The sequence below is a fragment of the Symphodus melops genome (genome assembly GCF_947650265.1).
Source record: "Symphodus melops genome assembly, chromosome: 6".
NCBI classification, from domain to species: domain Eukaryota; kingdom Metazoa; phylum Chordata; class Actinopteri; order Labriformes; family Labridae; genus Symphodus; species Symphodus melops.
In genome coordinates, this window is record NC_136696.1 from 26972789 (window position 1) to 26996199 (window position 23411).

General features: G+C 44.1%; 1 protein-coding gene across 1 annotated transcript; it reads left to right on the forward strand.

Annotated features, from left to right (window-relative positions):
* Nucleotides 1–321: 321 nt before the first annotated feature.
* Nucleotides 322–22417, forward strand: hsd17b12a (hydroxysteroid (17-beta) dehydrogenase 12a). Its single transcript, XM_079346271.1, has 11 exons — nt 322–648; nt 13208–13254; nt 14312–14387; nt 16317–16424; nt 17897–17961; nt 18050–18094; nt 18540–18574; nt 19237–19318; nt 19430–19495; nt 20371–20520; nt 21215–22417. Exons 1-11 carry the CDS (start codon nt 471–473, stop codon nt 21353–21355), a joined length of 993 nt encoding a protein of 330 aa, XP_079202397.1. The 5' UTR covers nt 322–470; the 3' UTR covers nt 21356–22417.
* Nucleotides 22418–23411: the final 994 nt, after the last annotated feature.

Below are 23411 nucleotides of genomic sequence, written 5' to 3' on the forward strand. Positions count from 1 at the left end.
CAGTTTTTTTTCGAAAGCGTGGGTTCGGAGGGTTTCATAATCCTGACTGAAACCGACTAACCTGCACCAGCGAGAGCCAATGACTGCCTTCGGATGGAAGCTGCCGTAATGTTTGCCCAATCGCTCCTCATCCCGGTCTCCCTTCGACCCGCCTTGCTTCATACAGAAAATCGAATGAATGGGGGAAGCTGTGGGGTTGATTGGCATGCAAATACGCCAACCAGAGGGGTGGATGAGCCGATAGACAGCTGCAGCAGCCAGTGTGCCGCAGAAAGGGGCGGGGCGGAGTAGAAGATGGGCGGTGCGCTTTAAATCAGGCTAGACAAGTGTTGGGGGAGTTGGGGGAGTGTGTGTGATGCTACAACCTCCTTATAAAGGGACTCTCTCTCACGTTGTGGCTTGGAAATTAGAGCACATTGCCTAAAATTAAGGTCTCCACACACACGCCGAGTCACCGAGAAGCCGCTGCCATGAGCTGGATGAACGTTGAGGAGACGCTCCGCAGGGCCGAGACGCCTCTCTTCTGGGTCGGTGCGTTCACTGTGGCCTTCCTGGTGCTGTGGCTGCTCTACAGGCTGCTCTCTGGCTTCAGGATCTGGGTCTTGGGGAACGGACAGCTGCTCTCTCCGAAGCTGGGAAAATGGGCAGGTGAGTTGGGTCACATCAATTTTCCACGCCACCTACATCAACGGTCACGAAGAGGGCAGCTCAGGAGCTCAGGCAGGTGTGGACTCGACGAGCAAAACAGCCAAATGAGGTTATTGGGCTAAAACTTGACTTTGGCACAGAGAGGAGCTGCTTTCTGCTGCGATTTTGTGGCTTAATTCAAAAGGGAGTTTGGTGTTGCGTAACAAGCGCAGGTAAGCAGCTGATTGACTGGCAGGATAACGCTCCTTTTATTAGCTTCAAAAAAAGATTTCTTGTCCTCGAGTGAAACGCCGCAGCGACTCTTCTCGCTGTTTTGAGCGTTTTCACCCACATTTGGAGCGGACATGGGGGGGATGCCCCACATTGGTGAGCCAGGAGCCAAACTGAGCAGCCTATGCGCACTTTTCTGTTTCATGTGGGTGAGCTATATCAGACAGCGCACTACTGAACCACATTAGCCCAGCTCTTGCTTGATGTAGGACAAGCCTGTATGCCCAATTAAAACGTGACCTACATCCAGATCATCGTCACAGCTCGTGTTTTCTCAGAGGATGTGTCCCACCTGAGTAGTTTTTACTCCTTTTAGTTTAAAAAAAGAAACGTGACCTCACTTTGTGTGTGAACATAATCAGTCGATTGCCTGCTTTTTGATTGTGTCGTCGCCTCTTTCCCATCGTTGCTTGTCACATCACCTTGTCCCGAACACACGTCTACAGATCAACATGATGTGTTGCTCAATCATCTTATTTAAAATTTAAAAAACAAAACAAAACAAACCTCGCTGTGCAGAAAGAAGCGAGTCTCCACTGAATATCTGTGCTTATTTGGATCCAGTAGAGTCTGGTCTCTCAGGAATCGCCCTGTTATGGCTTGACCCACTTCTCTAGTCTCCTGTTTTTTTGAGGAGACTGCTGCGTCTGGAGCCTCTCGCTGCGCAAATTCTCCAACGAGCGCCTCTCTTTTCATCCGACAGCTTTTATAATCCTTTTTTCTACCACTCAAAGAAAGGCCAAATGCATCAAGACTTTTCCTGTGGCTTTTTTTTCATTGACCAATCCACACGTTTATATCTGCACAGTGACGCGCTTTACCTCCAAATCGTGTATTTACTTATTTATTCATTGTAAGAATGAGGTGTTTAATTGACAACATTTTGCGCCAAAAGAGAGCAGAGACGCGTGACGCAATGGTAAGGTGCCTTTAGGAATGTCTAATGTACATTTTTTTGTGTGTGGTTCTGCTGGAATATGCGGAGGAATACTGGTGCACAACGATGAGTCATGCGCTTGTTCATCGCTTCGTCATCCATTGGTCATATAGAAATTGTGATCCCCCACCCACCCTCCCCCTCCCCCTCCCCCCACTGTCCCCTCCACCTGCAGAGCCCCTGTTTCTCCTCTCGAGGTTTCCTTCCTGCACTTTCAAGGACCCCAAAATGAATCTTTAGGCTGATTCAGTTTCATTTAACAGCCTTATTTAGTAGTACGTGTAACTGGTGCCATGTCAGTGTTGTGTTGTGATGTTCTGGATCTGCTCGGCAGGGAACGTTTCAGTTCACTTCAGTTATCAAAGGGTTAATGGAAACTAATTTCTGATTATTTTTTTCCCCCCTCGCGGTCACATTTATTATTGTATTCTCTTTCTTGGGAACTTGGATGCCACTCCCTGAAACCAGTCTGTGCCACCAGTTTGACGAGTCTTGCGTTAATAGTCTAAAACAACGGTTAAGGCCATGGCAGGAAGTGAATATGTGGAGGGCGGGGGGGGGCGATGTGTGCTCAGGATGAGGTGTCCTCCTCAGCTGGTTGCACCAGATGTGCAGGTTTGTCCAGGTTTTTGCAGTGGTGTGATTTCTTCTCCTCACGTCAACAGTGTGACTGCCAGTCTCCACCTTGAACTTAGAGACGTAAGCACATGTCGAAACACGTTGAACCTTTCCTCCTCCTCAGCACCGTTTGTCAACTTCTTTTGTAAGTTTTAGCAGTGTGTTAAGTGAAGTTATCTTACAGTTCAGACAGAGAATAAAGTCACTCAAGATTTTTTCCCAGTATTGAATATTTAATTTGAAATTAAATCATCTTGAATATGTCAAATCTTAAAAACGACAACTGGATTAAATAATAACCTCACACCCCACATTAATAACTTTGATTTACTTTTATGCTACAGTTAAAGATTGAAGCTGTTTAAATGGCCTCTGACAGGTGGTGTCTTTTTTCCACTTGTAAAGTTTCAAGTTTTCAGAAGAGCGTGTCATCCTTCAAACGTGCTTTTTGCAACCTGTCGTTGCAACATAGAGAAATGCTTCCTTCTGGTCAAACAGGTTTGAAAGTCTGCCTGGTACCCGTCTAAGACCAGACCAGATCAGATAAGGCTTTTAATCCCGTCCTCTCCTGTGAGGTCACTTGTTAGTTTGAAGTTGTTTTAGTTTTTCCATGAGACTGCTGCACTTCTCACTCTGCAGCTCTTTGCATGCAGACTGGAGAGAGGACACACACTCAGACAGAGGGAGAGAGAGAGAGAGAGAGAGAGAGAGAGAGAGAGAGCAGGGATTTCTCTGGAGTTCCTCTGCTGGTCTTCCCCTTGAGCGCATGAGACCCCTAGTGGCAGAACACTAGCACTGCAGCCTGAGTTTAAAGCGGCTTCCCCAGCCTCTCCACTGCACTGAGCATCCTCACACCCCCTCCCCCCCTCCCCCTCCCCCCTCATGCCAGCACTATCCATGTCTGCAGCTCTGTTATTTAAACCTTCGGTGCACCAATAGCACGACACGTTTGTCCTTTTTGGTCTTTAATTTTTTATTTTCTTTGTAGAAAAAAAAGCATAAAAGGAGGCTTACAGAGATGTGATTAGTCTGTGAGGACACGTAGTTAAAGTTTTCTTCTGGTTATTAGGTTGTCATTGTTTTTGCACACACAAGTTGGATGCTTTCACTTCTTCTGCTGGAGCAGCATTCAGCTTTTCACATGTATCAGAGCGCAGTCTTCTCCTATTCGCTCACTACATGCTTGGCCCCCAGCAGCCCGTGTTATATAAGGGAGCCAGAGTCTGCTGTGCTGCGTGTGTGTACAACTCCATTGCAGGGAAGTAAATTAGACTAAAGGGAGCTTTTCTCTTTTTTTTTTTATTGTGCGAGGGAGGGGGCTGCTGGGATGGGACATGCGCCTTAGAAGTGCCCCCCTCCTTCCTTTGACATCACAGTTTATTGAGAAAATGGTGCTATTATATAAGAGGGATGTAGCCATTCATCAGCAGCAGCACAGCAGTGACAAAGACTCGGGTCAGCACTTACGCAAGAATTTCGTTGACTTTGATTCGGCTCCAAAAATAAACATCAGAGGCGTGTGAGTTTGTCAACACGAGCGCCGGGCCAATCAGAGCCCCAGGATGGTTTTAATTATCATAATAAGAGAGAAACCGTTTGTTTTTTTTATGAATAGGATTAGGCTTCATTCTGAGGAACATGCGCACACGTGAATTAAATCCCTGCGTGTTTCTATTGAGACAGGGTCTCCACGTCTTCTTCATCCTTGTGAATGTGCTTCCCCCTAGTGATTTTTTATGAGTGAGAGAGAGTGTGTGTCTGTGTGTGGGCAGAGAGAGAGAGAGAGAGCGCTGCTGTTCATGTGATGAACACGCTCTGTGACACGTGCCCGAGCCAGGGATGCTGGGTAAGAAAAAAAAAAAGAAAAAAAAGAATCCTCTGCATCCCCCTCATTTCAAGCTCCTCTCAGTCCTCCCTCCCTCCTCTCACCCATCCAGCAGGTGTGTGTTTCTGTTTCTCTCTGTGAGTCTACAGTCTCATCATCTTCCTCCGAGCGTCTTGATCTCCTTTTTTCTTTTTTTCTTTTTTAGGTTTAATTTTTCTTACATTCTCCGTCTTTCTCTCTTGAGCTCCTGCTTATTTTACCCTTTAACGCCTCATTATTTCCCCCCATGATTTCATTTATACAACTAAGTAAGTCAACCCCAAATGATAAATTCACATTCTTTGTAAAAGACCGAACAGAGGCTTTCAAATACCAGAATCTAAATGATGCTTTTAGTCTGACTTTTTCTGCCCTTTTGTCTTAGTTTCTGACTTTTCAGTCTTCTGACCTGAAGTAAAAGAAATGATTTTATTATTTACTGGAGAGTTGCAACAAAAAAATCTGTCATTCATGATTTATCCTCTTTGGTAATTGTTCGCTCTACAAGAAGTCAGAAATGTGTTGAAAGAACAGCCGTGCACTGACAGACTCTTAACTTGGAAAGTGACCATGATGAATAAAGAGATCAAATGAGCAACATGATGTGCTAATATCTGCCGCTATTATCGGCCCACCGATTAATCTGTCGGGCTCTACTTTTTCTCTTGAGTTAAATCTGAAAAGAGTCAACATGCTACTTCTCCATTTTTATCTTCACAGACGCAAGAAACCGGAAACACCCGACTTATTAGTCTTCCACTTTTATCAGATTTGCTCCCTCCAAAGAAGAAGAAGAAACGATCCAATAAACCTGACTTAAGTTAATCTTTTTTTTTTTTTTTAATCCAACCAGTTAAACATAAACCTTTACAGATCTATAAATATTAGTCTTAAGATGTTCATTTGGGGCCCTTGCACCTTGCTCAACTGTAAACGCTCGAGGATTTGCACATCCAGGTTCAAGAGTGGTACAGACTTTTTTTTTTTTTTAATGAAAACAGACATTCCAGCGCCTGTCAACGTGTGCATACTTCAGTTTGCATGTTTTGTCTTTTAAAGCTCGTAATTGTACACCTTCACGTTGAAGCTTGTGTAAGAAGCTTTTTGGTTTGTGTTGATTTTGTGCCCCCCCCCCCCCCCCCCCCCTTACTTATGTCTAAGTAGTTTTATGTCTCAACAAACCTGCTTCATGTTGACAGACTCTTTTTTTAGGAGGTCTGTTTTGGCAGTTCATCACTCGCTCTGACATCGACCCTCAGCAGCGCTTTCAGGAGTTCTCTCCAGATGCTCTACAGAAGAGCGTGAGGGACGACATGCAGGCAGGATTTCTACTTTGTGTTCCTCGTGTCCACACTTCCTCACCGCTGAGGTGGAGGTCAGGCTTTAGACCCATGACAAGAAATTAAAATCCATTTCCTAAGTAACTAAAAACTTCTAACAGGAGCCTCCCTGACTTTCCACAAACGCAGGGCTGCACGAGTCATCGGGTGCAGTAGTAAAATTAGCTTCTCACATATTACTGGACCTCCAGCATATTTGGCACGGGTTGTTTATTACGCTCTGCAGGGTGACACCTTCCTGCGTTGGTTGCAGTCCAACATGCCAGAGAGGCAAGTTTGTTCACTTGTGAGTATCTGTTGAAACGTTCTTCAAAGCGTCGGTGAATCTGGAACCGAGGCGAGAAGAAGAAGAATGTATGAAGTCATGTTCGGATCCTAAAACGACACCTGAGTTAGCTAAACAAACACACGAGCTGTGTGAGAAGAAGTGCCGCTGTACCAACCTGAAAGACCGAGTCGCTCATTGCTTTCGGATAATAAAGCCACAGGAGGAGATTCAGATGTTTTGAATTCACATCTGTCCAGATTAGAAATCAGATAACAGTGCTGGATGCTGTGCATGTTTTTCATTGCGATGGCAGTATTTCCAGTCGTCATAGTCGAGACAAGACTCAGTGATATGAAGAGGAGAGAAGGTTGTCATGTTAATGAACTTAACTCATCAAGTTCTCCCTTTTTTTTTTTGTAATTCAGAAAAACAATTTTAAACAAAACTAAACCTTGTACATCGCAAAGTTATGATTGTCCTATATCATGCTCGCACCATTGGCTACCACAGAAATGAAACCAAACGAAAACTTCTCATAATGAAAGTGAAAATAAAAGGTACATGGAAATCAGCATTGATCTACAGGTCCATCAAGCTTGGTCCATTTTTAGATGCATCCCACAAACATTCCTTATTATTCCGTCTTTCCAACTTATTTTCAGATGATGCAATTTCCATTCATCAAGTTCTCCTGAAAAAAATACACATGAAATTAAGACTGTGTAGGAATATTAGTCAAACTGTGCAACACAGAAACCCAACTGAACAGTTTATTTTCTTTAACACAACTACTGTAGAGACTGATGAATCAATCAGCCGATAATATCTGCTGAGCGTATCCAGTGACTTCCTGTATCGGTTGCACTTCTTGTCTGTTGATGACTGCACTTGACGGGGTCGAACGATAAATGTGTTCATATCAAAGATGGCTCCAAGCTAAGACGGATGATGATTGGCCGATAAATCGGGATCACATTTTCTTTTTCTCTCTCCCAAAATCAATGTCGGTATCGGTAATCTGTACCTGTCGCTTTGGTTTTTATCAATCTTACTTTTTTACTTGTGTTTTTTAAAAGAGCAAGTGCAACTCTTTAATTTCCCTGTCAGGATGTTTTTCTGATGGGTGATCTTCTGGAAAGGTTGCATTGTAAAAACACAAACTTAAGTTGTTTGACGACAGATCGGATGTTTTCTTGTGCAGTTTGAGCGCCTTTAATTCCCTCCCAACATCCTGTTGCGCTATAACCTTTAACAGTTTGTGCAGGTTAACGAGTGAAATGACCTGCTGTATCTTTAACGGCACAAAGTCATGTATGAAAAGTTTGTTTCCCGCTCCAGAATCACCTTGTCTCAGTGGAAGTCCTGAAAGAAACTATTGATTTTTAAACAAAGCATGAGACTGCAGGAGGGCCGGGGAGGGAGGGGGAACTATTTTTTGCTCCGTACCCAAATTTAGACGCTGCTTCTATCTTGGGCGACTCTGAAGTACATGTTCTCTGTTCTCTCTGTGTCTTTGTCTCACCCTCCCTCTCTGTCTCTCTCCCCCGGCTTGATCAAGCTTTATTTTTGTCGACTTTTATAATACCCATGTGACTTTCTCCCCCTACTATTTAAAGCAGCGTGTGTGTGTGTGTGTGTGTGTGTGTGTGTTTGAATGTGGAAGGTGGGCGGATGGAGAATGGTGTGTGTGTTTGGTCGAGCAGTCTTTGGATCTTGTGCTGCATCCCTCCCTCCCTCCCTGTGAGTTGGGAGGGGCTGCTCGTTGATAGGCGAGTTTGGGGTGCGACAGATTACATAACGGTACGTAACGAGAGCGGGGCATACAAGGACCGCAGTCTCTCCTCACTGAGAATCTTAATTGGGGATTTGGTGGAGATGTGTGGGGGGGGGGGGGGGGGCTCATTCTTGTTCTGTCTCTAGCTTCTTCTTTTTTTGAATAGGAAGTTGAATCTTTAAAAAAAAAAAAGTACCTCACCCTTTGGGTAACTGATAGCTCGCACTGTGCCAGCTTTCTCTGCAACTAAACACAAGATGAGTAATGAGCACGCTGTCATATTTCAAATATCTGTTTGGTCGTTGTATGCTGTTTATTTTGGTGCAATCTGGCCCTTTAGATTCCTCTGGGATTCATAAAGCTTTCTAATTTTTCATCTTACTAATAAATATCACATAGCAGAAATCTTGAAGTTAATCGATATTATCTGCACACATCTCGTGCAGATAATGTTGACTTGTTAACTTCAAGATTTCTGCTCACCAGATGAGATGTCAGCTGGTTTTTATTTTTTTTAATTTATTTATTTTATAACCAGCCTGGCTCTGCGTTTCTCCCCCTGACATCAGTCTTTCAGATGGGGGTCTTAGGATGCAGCAGCCTGGTCGCCGTGGTGATGCTGCTGATGGGGGATCTTGTTGGTATTCAGGTGGTGCGGCAGGCAGGCAGGCAGGCAGCTCCCAGACGAGGCAGTGCAGGCGCGCTGCTATTTTTACTCCTCCTGCTGCTTTTTTTAGACCCTCGGAATAGTGAGCAGGCAGCAGCAGCAGCAGCAGCAGCAGCAGCAGGGGCTGCTCCACTGCTGAGGAGGGAGGGAGACAGAAAAGGCTGGGGGATGTCAATACCTCTGTACGTGATGTGCAGCGTTAAGCACAGCAGTGCTGCGGTGCTGCTGCGCCCCCGTCAGGCCGGCATGGTACGACAGTTTCCTCACAGGCCGAGTGATGGGGATGGGCTGGGGGGATACTGGGGAATGAATGGGAGGCAGTGGTGCACACATCCTCTGTACCGCCACACACACACACACACACACACACACATTCATAAGCACAAACTCCTCTCTCCCCGGCCGCTCCCAAATCCCCCTTTTCTTCCTTCATCACTCGATACGTGGTTCCCCCATCTACACACACTCACCCTTTGTTGTCAGTGTGTGTGTGCGTCTTTGAGCGTCAGTAGTGCTGCTGTCAGTCACGTGCATGCTTGCGTCGGCCCTTTAGTGATGCATTACGTGTGTGTGTGTGTGTGTGTCACAGATGTAATGTGTTGTTCATGTGAAGGGAATTAAGTCCTGCTGGGAGCACTGGGACGTGTGTGTGTGCATGCGTGTGTGTGCATGCATGTGTGTGTGCATGCATGTGTGTGTGTGTGCAAAGAACGATGCTTCTTTTTTTGGACATTATGTTCTGCTTGCAAAACGTTTGAGGAGAAGAATCTTTATTTAGAGTTTTTCCGTCGTGTGCAGCAGGATCATGTCGGCATCCTTCAGACCTCGTCTTTCTTTCTCCCTGCGTTCTTCTGATCGTTGCACTAATGAAGTCTGATGGCAACTCCAAAGCAAAGAGGACTTTTTTTTTTTTTTTTTTTTGTAAAGAGGAACTCTGTGTCCTAATCCCACTGTACCCCCCCTCCCTCCCTCCCTCCCTCCCTCCCTCCATCATCCCTCCTCCCCTGGTACAGAAACAAACACACACTTCACTCTCACTCACTCCCAAGACAACGTTTATTCTGAAAATGGTACTATTATATAATGAGTAGGAGGATCGGAGTCATTCATAAGTACAGCACGAGGATTTGGGCGAGTGAGGGAGGGGGGTTTGGAGAAGGGAGGGGGGGGGGGAGTAGATCTGTACAGAGTGCAAAACCACTAAAGTTGTGATGTTTTTTTTGTTTATTTCTCTTCATTGAAGGATCTTTTTCCAACTTTCTCCGTCGTTTCTTAAATGAATATAGAGGTTCAATAATGAACTCGATTCACTGACTGCAGCATCTCCCCTCTCGTTAAGGACGCACGGTAATCTCGACTGTGTGTGTGACGGTTTATTTCATTTTAAAGTGCTGCAGGCAGACTTCGCACAGAGACGGGTTAATCCTGTGAACATGTTCAAACTTCACCTGCTTAAGTGAAAGATGACCCAAACACTCACTTCGTTAAGTTTGTCACACCTCTGGGTATTTGTAACATGTGTGGCACGCACGGCCTGCACACATGTTCAGTCCGACACGCAACATGCGTTCTTCTCTGTCAGGCTCAGGTTCACAGGGTGACTCTGTAACACCTGGCACATTCCTGCACGCTCTCTCGTCTGTGGGGTCAGAGGTGAAGCCGGCGTGCACCTGAAGCTCAGTCATGCAGGTGAGAGACGCCCCTCATGCCTGTCTGTGGGCTGGATGTGCGAGCCCGTCTGAGAGGAATGCGGTCGGTGCACTGAGGCCCCTCCGCTTCGACTTTGTTTTCATGTTCAGTCGACCTTCCAGAGTCTCCTCGGTCTTTATCACAGGATGTATTCCTCGTCGTTCGGGGCTTTTTTTGACGCTTGTTGGTACGAGATTTCTTGTAATATCTCTCCAGCTGCACCACAAATCTATAAAGTACTAAAAGATGAATTCATTGACTGAGGTCAGAAATGAATGTGAGCAGCCTTTGATAAACAAAAGGACACATTTCTGTTCTTTAATATCAAATATGAGCAAGAACTCGCTCCTGCTTCTAACTTGAAGCTTTTAGGATTGTTGATATCAAAGTCCTGAAAACTTTTCAGGACAGAAATGTTTCTGCATTTTACACTTCGCCTGTAAAAACAAACAGATACTCAAACATTGGGAAGCGAGTACGAGCTGTGCTGTTTCTCCAAACGTCCGCCTGCGTCTGTTTGACCCGGGCGGACGTTAAGAGACAATAAAAAATGTGCTAAACTGGTGGAAACCTGTCTCATTATTACATTTTGGATCATTTCTACCTGAACTATCTTGCAGAAATGCTAAATGGAAAAGGTCCTCCCTTAACTGAGGGGTGAGGTTGCTTTAAGGGTTTCCTGCCTTTTGTTTCTCCTCGAAGCTCAAACTTGACTTTAGCTTTGCAAAATTACAGAAACAAACTGTCACGTTAAAATCACACTAAAAAGATTTTCTGTGTTCTTCAATGCATGCTGTCGATATGACCACACGGCTTTAGTTTTTGAATGTGATGGTACATAAACATCGTGCAGTGAAACTGTCTGTTTGGCAGCTGCTCAGTGAAACACCCGGCCTGTAGCTCATAAACCAAACGAGGTGTGTTCACTTAGAGAAAGCAACACATCGTCGGCCCTGTTGCTGTCTTTTCTGCGCCCGTCCTCAGCCATTTTACTCTGCAGCTCTCCGTCTGTCTCCACCTGCAGCTGCAGCCCGACTCACATTTGGTACGACCCGCGCCCATTGAGGCTTTTCTGCCACGGAGCGTTTCATTCTTAACACGGGGGGAGGTTTAAAAATAACCAGGGATTCTGCTCTCTTTTTCACTTTTGACTTTGTGCTACTCTCACTCTTCTTCTTCTTCTCATTCACCCCTCCTCCTCCTCTTCCTCAGCCATCTCTATTCTGTCTCTTTCTCCTTCACTCATTCGCTCTCTTGCTTCGCTCCAGTTCTATTTTTAGCCGCCCCTAGGATCCCTCCTCATCCCTCCCCTTCCCCGCCGTCTCCCTACCCCACTTCACCCTCCTCCTTTCTCCGGCTCCATGTTCGTCATCACTCTCTCTCTCTCCCCCCCCCCCCCCCCCCTCCCCCCCTCCTCTTGTCTCTTTTTCCTCTCCAGCTCTTTGCTGGAGAATGTCCTCTACCTCTCCATCTTTTATCAATGCTAATGATATATTCATGTGTTTGAGTACCCCCAATCCCTCCTCGACACCACTATCATTTTCTTTCTTTTTTTTTTCTTTTTTTTATTGGGGGGGGGGGTCTTTTTACCTCCCTTCTTCCTCCTCCTGTCCTCCGTCAGTCAAAGAGGAGCCGGGGTTGATGGGCAGTGGAGGTTTAAAAATAGCCCCGCTTGTTTGACAAGGTGAGGAGAACATCAGCTCCTCTCACGCTGTCGGCCGCTTTGTCCAGCTTTTAGCTCGTCGTTCGTCCACCACCTTTGCATCAACTGCAGCTTGGTCGACCTTGTTTGAAAGATTTGCTTGAACACTACGTTTGTGTTCAAACCCCCCCCCCCCCCCCAAAGTATGATGTTGAGAATATCCCTTTCTATCGTAGGAATCAGAGGGTGCAGAGAGCTTTAAGTCCTCTACTCCCTTCTACTTTTGTTCTGCAGCGATCTACAGCATCTAATCTGCAGCTCCTGTCGCTCCTGTCGACACTTTCTGTTCTGCATACTTCCCTTTGTGTGCACCTCACCTGGAACAATGGACACTTGACTGATGAGAAAAGTTGTCATTGTAAAGCTTAAGAGAGAAGCCTTCCTAAACGTGTGTGTGTGTGTGCGCCGTTGGGGTTTGCTTACGTGGAAGCCTTCAAATAAATGTCCCGTCTGTCACCTGTGAAGAGCTTTAGGCTTCTCCGCTGACAGCTGGAAGCAGACAAACCTGATGTGAAGGTGCGTCACAGACACCGGCACAAAGAGGAGTATGTAATTGTGTTTTTTTTTTTTATCCAACAGAAACCGTAAAGCTAACGTTGGGAGATGTGCCAAATTCTGAGTCAGTGGTGTGATTTATCTCCTCTGTGAGGTTTCTGTGTCGCTGACTTTGAGGTCATCCGTCAGACTTGAGCCAGAGTGTCGATTCTAACTTTAGTTTGAGGTTTAATTTTGACCTCTTGAGTTGTGTGGCTGGGAGGTTTTGAATCTTCTCTTTAGACCACCGGTGTCGTTTTTTTTTTAAGCTAGCTGTGCCTTTAAGTTGAACTAACTGTCCAAACATCAACACGACGATGAAACCTGATGAGTAATGGTTGATCCTTTTGAGGGATGTTAGACACGATGCATGTAAATAAAGGTTCCACTGGTTTTTGTACCTCACATTTGCCTTCTTTACGTTTTGTTGGAGGGGACAGAAAAACGAGGTTTATGTCACAAATGTAGCCTAGCGGGCGCTGATAGCCTCGCCATATGTACTGCATGCCACCTCCCCGACTCTCTCTCCTCCCAACAGTTCCTGTCTCTCGTCAGCTGTTTAATCCAGTAACACAGATGTCTGAAGCATCCAGCGTTGGGTGACTTCATGTTTTTAATAACCAAAACTTGCAGGCAAACTTCTGCACGTCGTTTAAAAAGCACAACCTTCCTTCTTGCTCCTGTGGCAGCTTCTGTTAAAGCATGATTTAAGCTTTGACACTGTATGAGATCATTAAAGTAATGTGTGGACTACGAACACTTGATGTCTGAAATGTTACTGTGACCGACACTTGACCCGAGCCCTGCTTCATCTTACAAGAGTTTTTTGAGTTAAAAAAAAAAAAAAACAACCTGTCATGACGTCGTTTTTTTTTGTCTTCTTTCTGTCTCTGCAGTTGTGACTGGAGCCACTGATGGAATCGGGAAATCCTATGCGGAGGAGGTGAGTCTCCCGGACCCTTACTACTTTCATGGAAAAATAAAAAAAAGCTATGACTCATGCGCACACACACACACACACACACACACACACACACATATACAGATGGTGTGTTAACTCTCAGGCCTCTGTAGGAGAGAGCTCTTACAGGCCTGTTAACATAGAGGAGGAGAGTCTCACACACATGCGCACACACACACACACACTCTATAGCAGGCACACGTTGAATGGGGGCTACCCTGCCACGTGTTTGGATCTACTGGTGTGGCGTGTTTTTAAAGTAGAGCCTTTGACTCGTATTGTCGGGGCTGCTTGTCACAGGAGCCGAATACTTCACAGGATTTTATGAATGTTTGTATTAATGCAGACTCACATGGGTCAAATACAAGATCGGTCTGCGTTTTGTGCTTCAACACTCGTGTTCAATCAGAGGGTGGATGGATCCGTAACGTTTAACTAGGTGACTCAAAGAGGCTTCAGAGAGAGGACTGATAAAATAAACGATCTAATGAACATTAAAACCTGTTTCATCAAGTCGGACCATAGCTGTGTCTTCCTCTGAAATACAAGAAGTTATATCCACTAAACGTGTTCCGTTGCCTAGTAACAACTTTTCTGGATCAAGACCGTCACACACGGTGAACATGCTAGCAGCTAGCGGCGAACTGATGAAGCTCTTCAGTCACTTAAAACCCATCTAGAAGAACTTTTTTTGGTTTTACTTTTGGATAACTGGCACGCTCGCCTTTTTAAGAGCAAGAAAATGTACGTCAGACGGCTTCTGGACCGCTGCGAACAAAGTCTGACGAGTGCGAAATGTTGCATTCAAAGTTGTGTGAAGGCAAAGATCAAGTAAACGTGAAGTCTGACACACGTGTAGAAAAGAAAGCGCTTCATCTACGACCACGGATGCTGTGCGTATCAAGAGTTCTCTAAAAGCTCTGAAGTTATTAAACTGTTCTTGCTGCCTTCAGCACTTTTTGTCGACACGTTTTGTGTGCTCAATATGTTTAGATGGATCCTTTATTTCATGCCGACTGACCTTTCATTTCCCCTCCAGCTGGCTCGTCGAGGATTCGCCATGATGCTGATCAGTCGCTCGCAGGACAAACTGGATGATGTGGCCAAGTCACTTGGTGAGTGTGTTTTTAAGTGTGTGTGTGTGTGTGTGTGTGTGTGTGTGTGTGTGTGTGTGTGTGTGTCCAGCGCATCATGGAAACCTGTTTCGGGTTGAAAGCACAGCGAGTGGGCTGATGAGGATGTGTGTACGGGCAGGCGATGACGTGCAACCTCCTACCCGGTCAGATACAGGGTTTCCCGCTCCCTAATAGCAGGGAGTGTCCTGGACATGAAGGATGAAGAATACAGCTTAAAAAAAAAAAATCAGTCAAGGAGAGAACAGAGTAACAGTCTTGTTTTCCAAAACGGAAAACTTTTTCAATGTTTGTTTTTGTTTTTTTTGCTCTCTTTGCCAACCTATGAAGTCATGCTTCCACTCTGAATGTTGTCATGCAGCCAACAAAGCAGATTGTGTTTGACTTACTCAAAGTCGGTGTAAAGGAAGGAGGAGAGACTGTCTGCATTGATTTGGAGGACTGACACAAAAACGTATTCCTTCTTGAGATATCTGCAGGATCCACTCAGACGGAAACAACAAATGGAAAACCAGCGTTCGTATGAAAGGGGGGAAAACTTGGCCCGTCTCCAGATCTGAGCAGAGACTAAATTGAGTTTGCCCCCCCCCCCCCCCCTCCCCCCCAACCCTCCACCCTTCAAATTCAAATAAGTGCCCTCGCTCTGCCTCGCTCCCTTCTCCATCTGTCTCTGACGTCTCCCACAGCGCAGTTTCCCCTGTCGTGCTTCGAGTCCACAGAGGGGGCTGATGGGTAGTCACGAGCGGGGCGCGGCGTGCCAAACTCTCTGGCACTCCTCCCTCATGATCGGACAACACCGCCCTCCTTAACATGTGCACAGGGCGACCCACCCTGCCCAATTAAATTGTCATCAACATGTATGTGAATGTGCGTGTGTGTGTCTCACTAAATTTTGGCTTGTAGTTGCACCAACCTGGCAACCCAAACTTTCTGCTACATTTTGGCAGCTTTAAATGTTTTCCACCACCATCAGCTGCTTTTATCATTTCATGTCACACTCGGAGGTTCTTGTTGAACATAATCTGAGCTGGATGAAGATTTCAGACACGATATTCCAGTCAGGTTTCCCCTGTTAAAAAAAACCATTTCCCACATTTCTTGTTTCTATTCTGAATCTTCCCTGAAACACTCCGACGAGGCACATCCCAGGAATTTTCCTCTTCTAACTCCCTTCGCCTCCTAACAGCCAAACGAGTCTTTGGACAATAAATTCTAATTGCAGCAGGCGCGTCAAACATGACGAGGGAGGAGAGGGAGGGAGGAGACGGTTTGTTGGTGCACAGCGCCCTCCTCAGGTCAAGTCTGAAACTGACTGTTTTGGTGCTGCGTTCATGTGAATGGATCCAAGCGTTTAAAACGGGGGATCACTCCGTTGTTTTAGCCCTGAAAGCCGTCTGACTTTTGACGCATGAAATCCTCCTCGTGCTGCGTTCACGTGCTCCTCTGATACTTCATGAACTCTCTCCTTCCAGCTTTGACTCGTTCATACTTCATCTTTTAAATGCAGAAACAAACGATGATGTATTTTCTTTTTATGGCTCGAAAACCTACTGATGCAATCCAATCACACGTGCACAAGTTTCTCGCCATCAACATAAAATGTGTTTTTTTTGTTTTGCAAGATTTACTTCTACCTCTTTTAACTCTTCAAGTCTGCAAACAATTTTTCTAACTTTCCGAGGTTGTTTTTGAGACGTCACCGAGCCTGATCTTCACTTTCACATGTTCAAGATGCACAAGGATGCATGTCCAAAGTGTTATTGAACATCACAAGGACTCACGGTCCCAGCATGCATCTTGTTTTTTTTTTTTTTTTTTTACAACAATCTCATTTTCATTTAGAACTGCATCTCATCAGCCTGCTCGTATATCCTTGAAACTGTTGTTTGAATAAATGTCTTCTCCTTACAGAGGAGCAGTACTCTGTGGAGACCAAAACCATTGCAGTCGACTTTGGTAGATCCGACATCTATCAAAAGATCGAGGCAGGGCTGACTGGTCTGGAGATTGGTGTTCTTGGTAAGTAGTTTTTACAGATCCGCTCTGCAGACTTGGTGCTCCAGTTTTCCCTCAGTGCACAAAGAACGAGTAGAGGTGACGTCTCAACGCGTTCTTTATTGAAATAGGACTAAAACTGGCCAAGAAATGTCCATATCAAACTTCTTTTCTCAAGTGAAAGGTTCTCAAAGGATGACGTATCAATAAACTCGACCTCAAGTCTCATCCAGGAAACGTGAACCTGTCACACTTCCTGGTGATGTCACTAAAGCAAGCGCTCTGTGGTTGAGTTTAACTCTGTTTCCTGTTGTCGTAGTCCGTCACAGGCTCGGATTGAACTGAATCAGTTTTGAGGATGGAGACGCTTTACTACGTCAACATAATCCACCATACCTTTCAGATGCTAAAGACTACCTAGCTAAAGTTAGCTCATTAGTTTTGTAACATGTCGAGAATAGGAAGTAGAGATTTGTGTAAGAAATGCAGGGTGTAAAAATGAAATACCTGATACTTTATACTTCCTCTTCTGTGTGCTTATGACCAAAAACAAAAAGGCGTAACATCCAATGACTGTGCAGCAGGAGGTCATCGAAATCAGAGTAAACCTGTGCTTTATGCTGCGTTCTGTTCACCTCGGAGCTGGGAACGACGTCTCACCTGAGTTGAGCGTGTTCGAGTCAGAAACGCAACATGGACACCTCCAGGAGTTTCTTTTTGTTTTGACCACAGAGAGAACGTGCACGACACGATCGATTTTAAACGCACAAAAACAGGAACAAGCTGCTGATAAACACGACAGTTACTGATGCACGTAGCGGCCATGTTGGATTCTAACTCGGGCTACTCCGAGTTCCTCCGACTTGTAAATACGACTTCAGCAGGCCGTTCCAGTTAACAATTCCAACTGGGAACTTGGAATTTCCTACTTCCCAGTTTAACTTGAACGCAACATTACTCCCATTGTGCAGGTTTCTCTGTGAACACTTTGACGAGGAGGGATTTCAGCCCCTTGATTTTCACACTTGAGGTGTCGCAGAAGTTGCACACGAGTCTGATTTTTGAGGATCTTGTTTAATTCTGAACATTAAACAATTACAATTAACAATCAATTAAAAAATTTTTTAGTACCCTGCGTTTTTAATTCATGCATTTGTTCTTAAAGTCGATGCTTGAAATACTTTTCAGACTGATCTCACGACTCACGCTTCGTGTTTAAAAAGTGCTCCGTAGTTTCCGCTGTTGGTCGTTCGGGCTCCACGGTTCACATTGTTCTCCTTAGTTGAACATTTTGGGAACTCTGTGTTCTTTTTTTTTTTTTTTTAAATCATACCAATTGTACTCTGGTTGTGAGGTGGGGCTGAGTGAAGACCTGTGTTGTTTGCTTTTGCTGCCCCTTTGTGGTAGAAATTCAACTTAGTTTTTAAATCTCCAGCTTAAAGTTATTTTTGCAGAAACACTTCTGAATCATTCTTTTGTTTTCTTCTCTTCAACAGTCAACAACGTTGGTGTTTCCTACCCTTACCCCGAGTACTTCCTTCACATCCCTGATCTGGACAATGTGAGGTTTTTTCCTCTGATATTTGAAGCTCTTTCAGTTTGTTTACCTCGTGTCACGTCATCTGACTGCTGCTGTTCTCTGTTTTCAGTTCATCACAAACATGATTAACGTCAACGTGACCTCAGTGGTGCAGGTGAGTTTGTTGCGAGCACATTTTCCAAGTTAACCTTCAGCCCCGTGCTCGCAGAACTCCAAGTTCATGTTGCAGCCCAAGTTTTTGTTGAAGCTGGATCCTTGGGTTCACTTTCCTCTCCTCCTCCTCCTCCTCTTCTTCTTCTTTCTCCTTCTTCTGTTTCTACCGCGCTACCTGCAGTGTCTCAGTTGTTCCCAAAGCAACGGTGGACTACACCAACGCTGTCTGTGCTCGCCACCCACGCAACTCTCTCTCTCTCTCTCTCTCTCTCTCTCCGTCGCTCCCTTAAAGTCTCTCTCTCTTTAACTTTGTCTGTTTTCTGGCAGAAAACTCTTTCACCTTCCTTTCCTAGTCTCCTTGTTTGTCCTCTGAGTTTGTGTGATTTTTTTTTTTTTTTTTTTTTTTTTTTTTTTTTAAATGTTAATGGCGCTTGTGTTATTTTTAGATGACCCGTCTGGTGTTGCCCAGGATGGCTGAGAGGTGAGTTGAATGATTGGCTTCCATGTTTTGCGACATGCAGACTGCAGTGAAACACCAGCGTGTGGCGGCCAACTGCCGAGACATTTTTAAAAACACAAAACAAGTTGTCATTTGCTGACGGATAACCCTTCATAAAGGTGACTCTTGTTGAAGAAGAAGGGGGGGGGGGCAGAAACCCTCACTGAGCCCTCTCCATCACTGCATCTCTTTTCCTCTCCTCCTTTGTTCGCATTGCTGACAAGCTTTCAATTCACACAAAGTGCTCTTCCCACCCCATTGGCTGCTCTGTTCCCATGTGACTCAAGCCGACCAATAGCGGCGCAGGCACATTTGGTGCCGTGTGAGGCTGGAGCGACGCTCCACTACATCACTGCAGCAACAGGCTGCCATGGCAACACACACACGGCCACTACCACACTGTTTCAGTGGCATCGCTTGGTGTGTGTTTGCCTCCGTGTAGACTCCAGGTCCCCGCTGGAAAATCACTGAAAGTTTTCAGATTTTTGCAAAAAAAGAAAAGAAAAGAAAAAATCGATGTAAAGACAAAATTTTGAATGGACAACGTGAAGCGATGTGAACAAATCATTAACACAAGATAGTTTAGATCTCTGGTATTTAGTTAATCCTGCAGCAGTCCTAACGCTCCCTCTCGTCTCCCTCAGGTCTAAAGGAATCATCCTAAACATCTCGTCTGCCAGCGGCATGTACCCCGTCCCTCTGCTTACCGTCTACTCTGCCACAAAGGTGTGTACTTCAAGTCTCGACAGCGTCTGCTTGATTCATCAGAATCCACTTTTCAGACCGCTGTGTTAAAACTCAGCATCTTTGTTGTTGTTGTTTTTTTTCTGTGTGCAGGCTTTTATGGATTTCTTCTCCCGTGGCCTTCATGAGGAGTACAGGCGTCAGGGCATCATCATTCAGGTGAGTTTAAAGCTTCTCTGATTGGATTAATCGCTCTCCTCCATCCTGCAAAAGTTTTTTTATTTTTTTATTTTTATGCAGAGGATGTGTTCTCAACCCCAGAGGACGCTTGTAGTTTTTTTAAAGGCAGATAGGAACCAAGATATGGGATCACTGCACATCACTGTAGGTGCCCTCCAACCGAGTCCTTTCCTCCTCTCAGCCTCCGTGCATGTTTAACAGAACATATTGTCAGGGAGAAACATGTCCTTTTAAGTCTTTAATGATTGATTAAAAAAATAAAGTATTACCTATTCACTATGTCAAGATAGAGTATCTCGCTTGAGTCGAGACTGCTTATGAATTCCAACTTGTTCCCCCTTCCTGGAGTTACCATCCAGAATGATTTCCTCTTAAATGCACATTTTTAAAACTGCTGTTCCCAACATGGCCTGTTTGTTGTTTGTAAAGTCACTCATGCGCCACCCTGTGGTTGCAGCGTGTAACAGTTTCTCCTCAGCAGACTTCAGAGTCACTTCAGAGAGTAAACAGAAAATATTCAAACTGCTCCTCACCATCAGAGTACACATGCTGGTTTTGATCGGATGGAGTTGGGAGTCTGGGAGCGAGTGAGAGAGTTGTGATTGACACACGTGACAGGAGTCATAAGTTAGTCTTAAACCTGGTCCACATTTATGGAGGATTGTGTCCTCTGTGTGTAGAGTGTAACCGCTTGGCCACACGTGACACCAATATGCCATCATATTAACACTTTAACTATTCCCTGATCCTGCAGATCTCAGCTGCAGAGGTGTTTCTGTTGAATCTAGTTCTATTGGGAGTACATAAAAAAAAGAAGATGCATCTAATCTGTTATTTCTTCGGTCTCCCTGCAGAGCGTGCTGCCCTTCTTCGTAGCCACTAAAATGACTCGTATCCGGACGCCCACCCTGGACAAACCCACACCTGAGCGCTACGTTGCAGCTGAGCTCAGTACTGTGGGTCTGCAGAGCCAGACCAACGGCTACTTCCCCCACGCTGTCATGGTAAGAACTACAAACCTTGACTTTTGGTCTGATGTCAGACTATGAGGTTAAGTTGTTGACTTAAGGAGCGTCCACTTCTACAAAATGATGAGCGATGAAAGATGGTGTAGGTATTGTTCCCTTGTGTGGTCCATGGTGAACAGAGAGGTCACATGCACCGATCATATCCTTCAGATCATGGATGTAATGAACACATCTGAGTCACTCTTATCATTTCAAAGCCTCTGTGACCGTCGTCATTTAATTTGCATCCTTTCAATTGAGGGGTGCAGACATTCAAATAAAGGTGCAATGCAACCTTTCGCACCCTCATGGATCTGGGACAGAACTCGGAGTCCCCGGTGTTTACATGCAAAGAATAGCTTTCCTAAGAGAAAGGAATCCAGGCTTCAGTTTGTATTTTTATTTTAAAAGGTTACAGAAATGATTGATTGTTGTTTTCTTATGTGTAGCACCTGTCCAAACCAAGGATGAAGAGTTTTATCAAAGAATATTAAACTCAAAATGAATGAAGCAGGAAGACATGAGCAACAACTGAGGAACTACTTTTAACATTTGATAACATTTTCGGTTTTAAAAATGAAGCTTTTTGATTAAAAAATAAAATAAGTGATTCGAATGAAGACGAAGAGAATATTAATGTTTATTAATATTAACATTTTAAACTCACGCACCTCTCTTTCTTCACCCGCAGGGCTGGTTGACCACCAAGCTTGTGCCGATCAACCTGGTCATCTTCTTCGGAGCGAGAATGAACCGTCTGCAGCGCACCGGGTACCTGCAGCGCAGGAAGCTGCGGGAGCAGAAGAACGGCGTTGCTTTTAAAAGTGAATAAGAAGACTGCTTGGATGAATCTGCAGACAGCTGTCGTATTTAAGAAAAAAAATGAGATTATGCGTGTGTGTGTGTGTTTTGTATCTGTGCAACTGATCCTCAAGCGTTACCTGAGATTTCAACTTCGTGCCTTCAGTTAATGTGCAAAACTTCAAGATAACTCTGCCCTGATGTGATTTTGTCCAGACCAAAATAATCAAAGATGGTGGGAGCTGAAACCATAATAAAATGCTGCTCTTTGCAAAGGACATGTATATATATTTTTGTGTTCACTGACACTGTTGGTGGAAACAATAAAACCAAAGAATAAGTGATTCGTTAACCCTGCTGTTGTAAGCAGTGGAAAATGGTGACGGGTATCTTTTTGTACGGATAATTATTTATTTTGTAAGAACACACGAGCGAAACGCTGACCTTCAGTTCTCAACCTGTTTTCAAACCAGTGAGTCTTTTAAAGAAGGTAATTCTACATCCTGTCATGTTAGTTTAACTCTATCGGCCCTGTCTGCCTTTTTTTTCTATGATATTTGTTGACATGTTTAAAATGATACTCTGTGGTGGGTTGTTGTTTCACCGATGTACCACTTGTTCTCAGCCGAAGATCGTCATGTATTTGTCGAAGTAAACTGAAGTGCCTTTCTACTGACGTGAATGATGGCTGCGGTCCGATTCGACGAGTGAGCAGTGCCGGTTGAATATGTATTAAGGATGTAATTCACTTGGTGCTATGTCTTACTCCCCAAATTCTGCCTGTTTTTAAATCGAAGTGGAAACCTTTGACAGACAAAGAAAGAGCTTACTTACCAAAGAACATGAAGTTTATCCGGTGTGTTTATTAAAGATTTCTCAAGGGTGAATTATAGTTTTACATTATAGGTTGTTAAAACGTTCATTTACAGTCTTTGTCACATCACATGCTTTCATAAATCTGCTCCAGAAATAAATGTTTTCCTCTTTACAGTTGGTGCACAGTTTTAAAAGAAAAAAAAAAAAGCACTGTTTACATTTATAAGGCTGGCAACTTTTGTTTTATACAGTTTGTTAATAAAAGCTCTAGCATACAGCAAGATATGTGTTCTCCCTTTATTTTTAATAGGACTAAAATAAGATCTACTTTATAAAGTACAGATGTGAACCTTGACCAGTGTGAATTGATTATTCACGATTTTATGATTAATCTTTGCATCCCTGTCAGACGGTCTTATATAAAAGAAACGTCAGAAAAGGAGCAGGTCCAGACCGTACTCTTTGCTCTAGACTCAACATTAATGCACCGTGAGCAAAGCACGAAACAACATTTAGGAAAGTAATCAAGGGGAATAAAAACTTCCGTCTTCCAGCTCATAGAAACACCTCATTTCCAGTCCACTTCATCTTTAGATTAAAGTTATAACTCTTTAGAATAAATTACCTCTTTTTAAAACATCTTATTAAACAGGAGCAACAATGACCTTAAAAATCAATTATCATGTAAACATTGGAATATGTTATGTTTCCTCACTGTGTCCACTTTAGTTTGATTCAATGGCACAACAACCGGGTTCAATGAATTCTCTTTTCATGAAGTGTTTCAGTGTAAATTAAAAGAGTTTGGACGTGTAGGTGAATATTTAAGTAAGGTCCTTTACCTGCTTTTGTAAAGTGTCTCAAGATAACACCTGTTATGAATTAACGCTATATAAATAAAGATTGATTGATTGATTGATTGATTGATTTATAAGCAATATATACTCAGACTTCAAAAGCAGAATTATTATGTATGGTTAATGTCTTTTCTCAGACTATCAGCTGGCCTATAAAGTTATATTCTGCACACTTTTTTAGGAGTGAAAGGTGGCGATGCTTCTAAAATGATCTGTACTGATGAAAATATGGAATAAACCTGAAATTCTTACAGGAAAGAAGAATGACACAGTTTGACCTCTGTACATTTTCAGATTACGTTACGCTTAGGTTAAAATGTATTTTATTAACCTTTATTATATTACATCTATTTTATTTTCACACGTCTATCTGAGGTCTGTTTTTTTTATGTTTACATGAAAACTTTTCTGTTC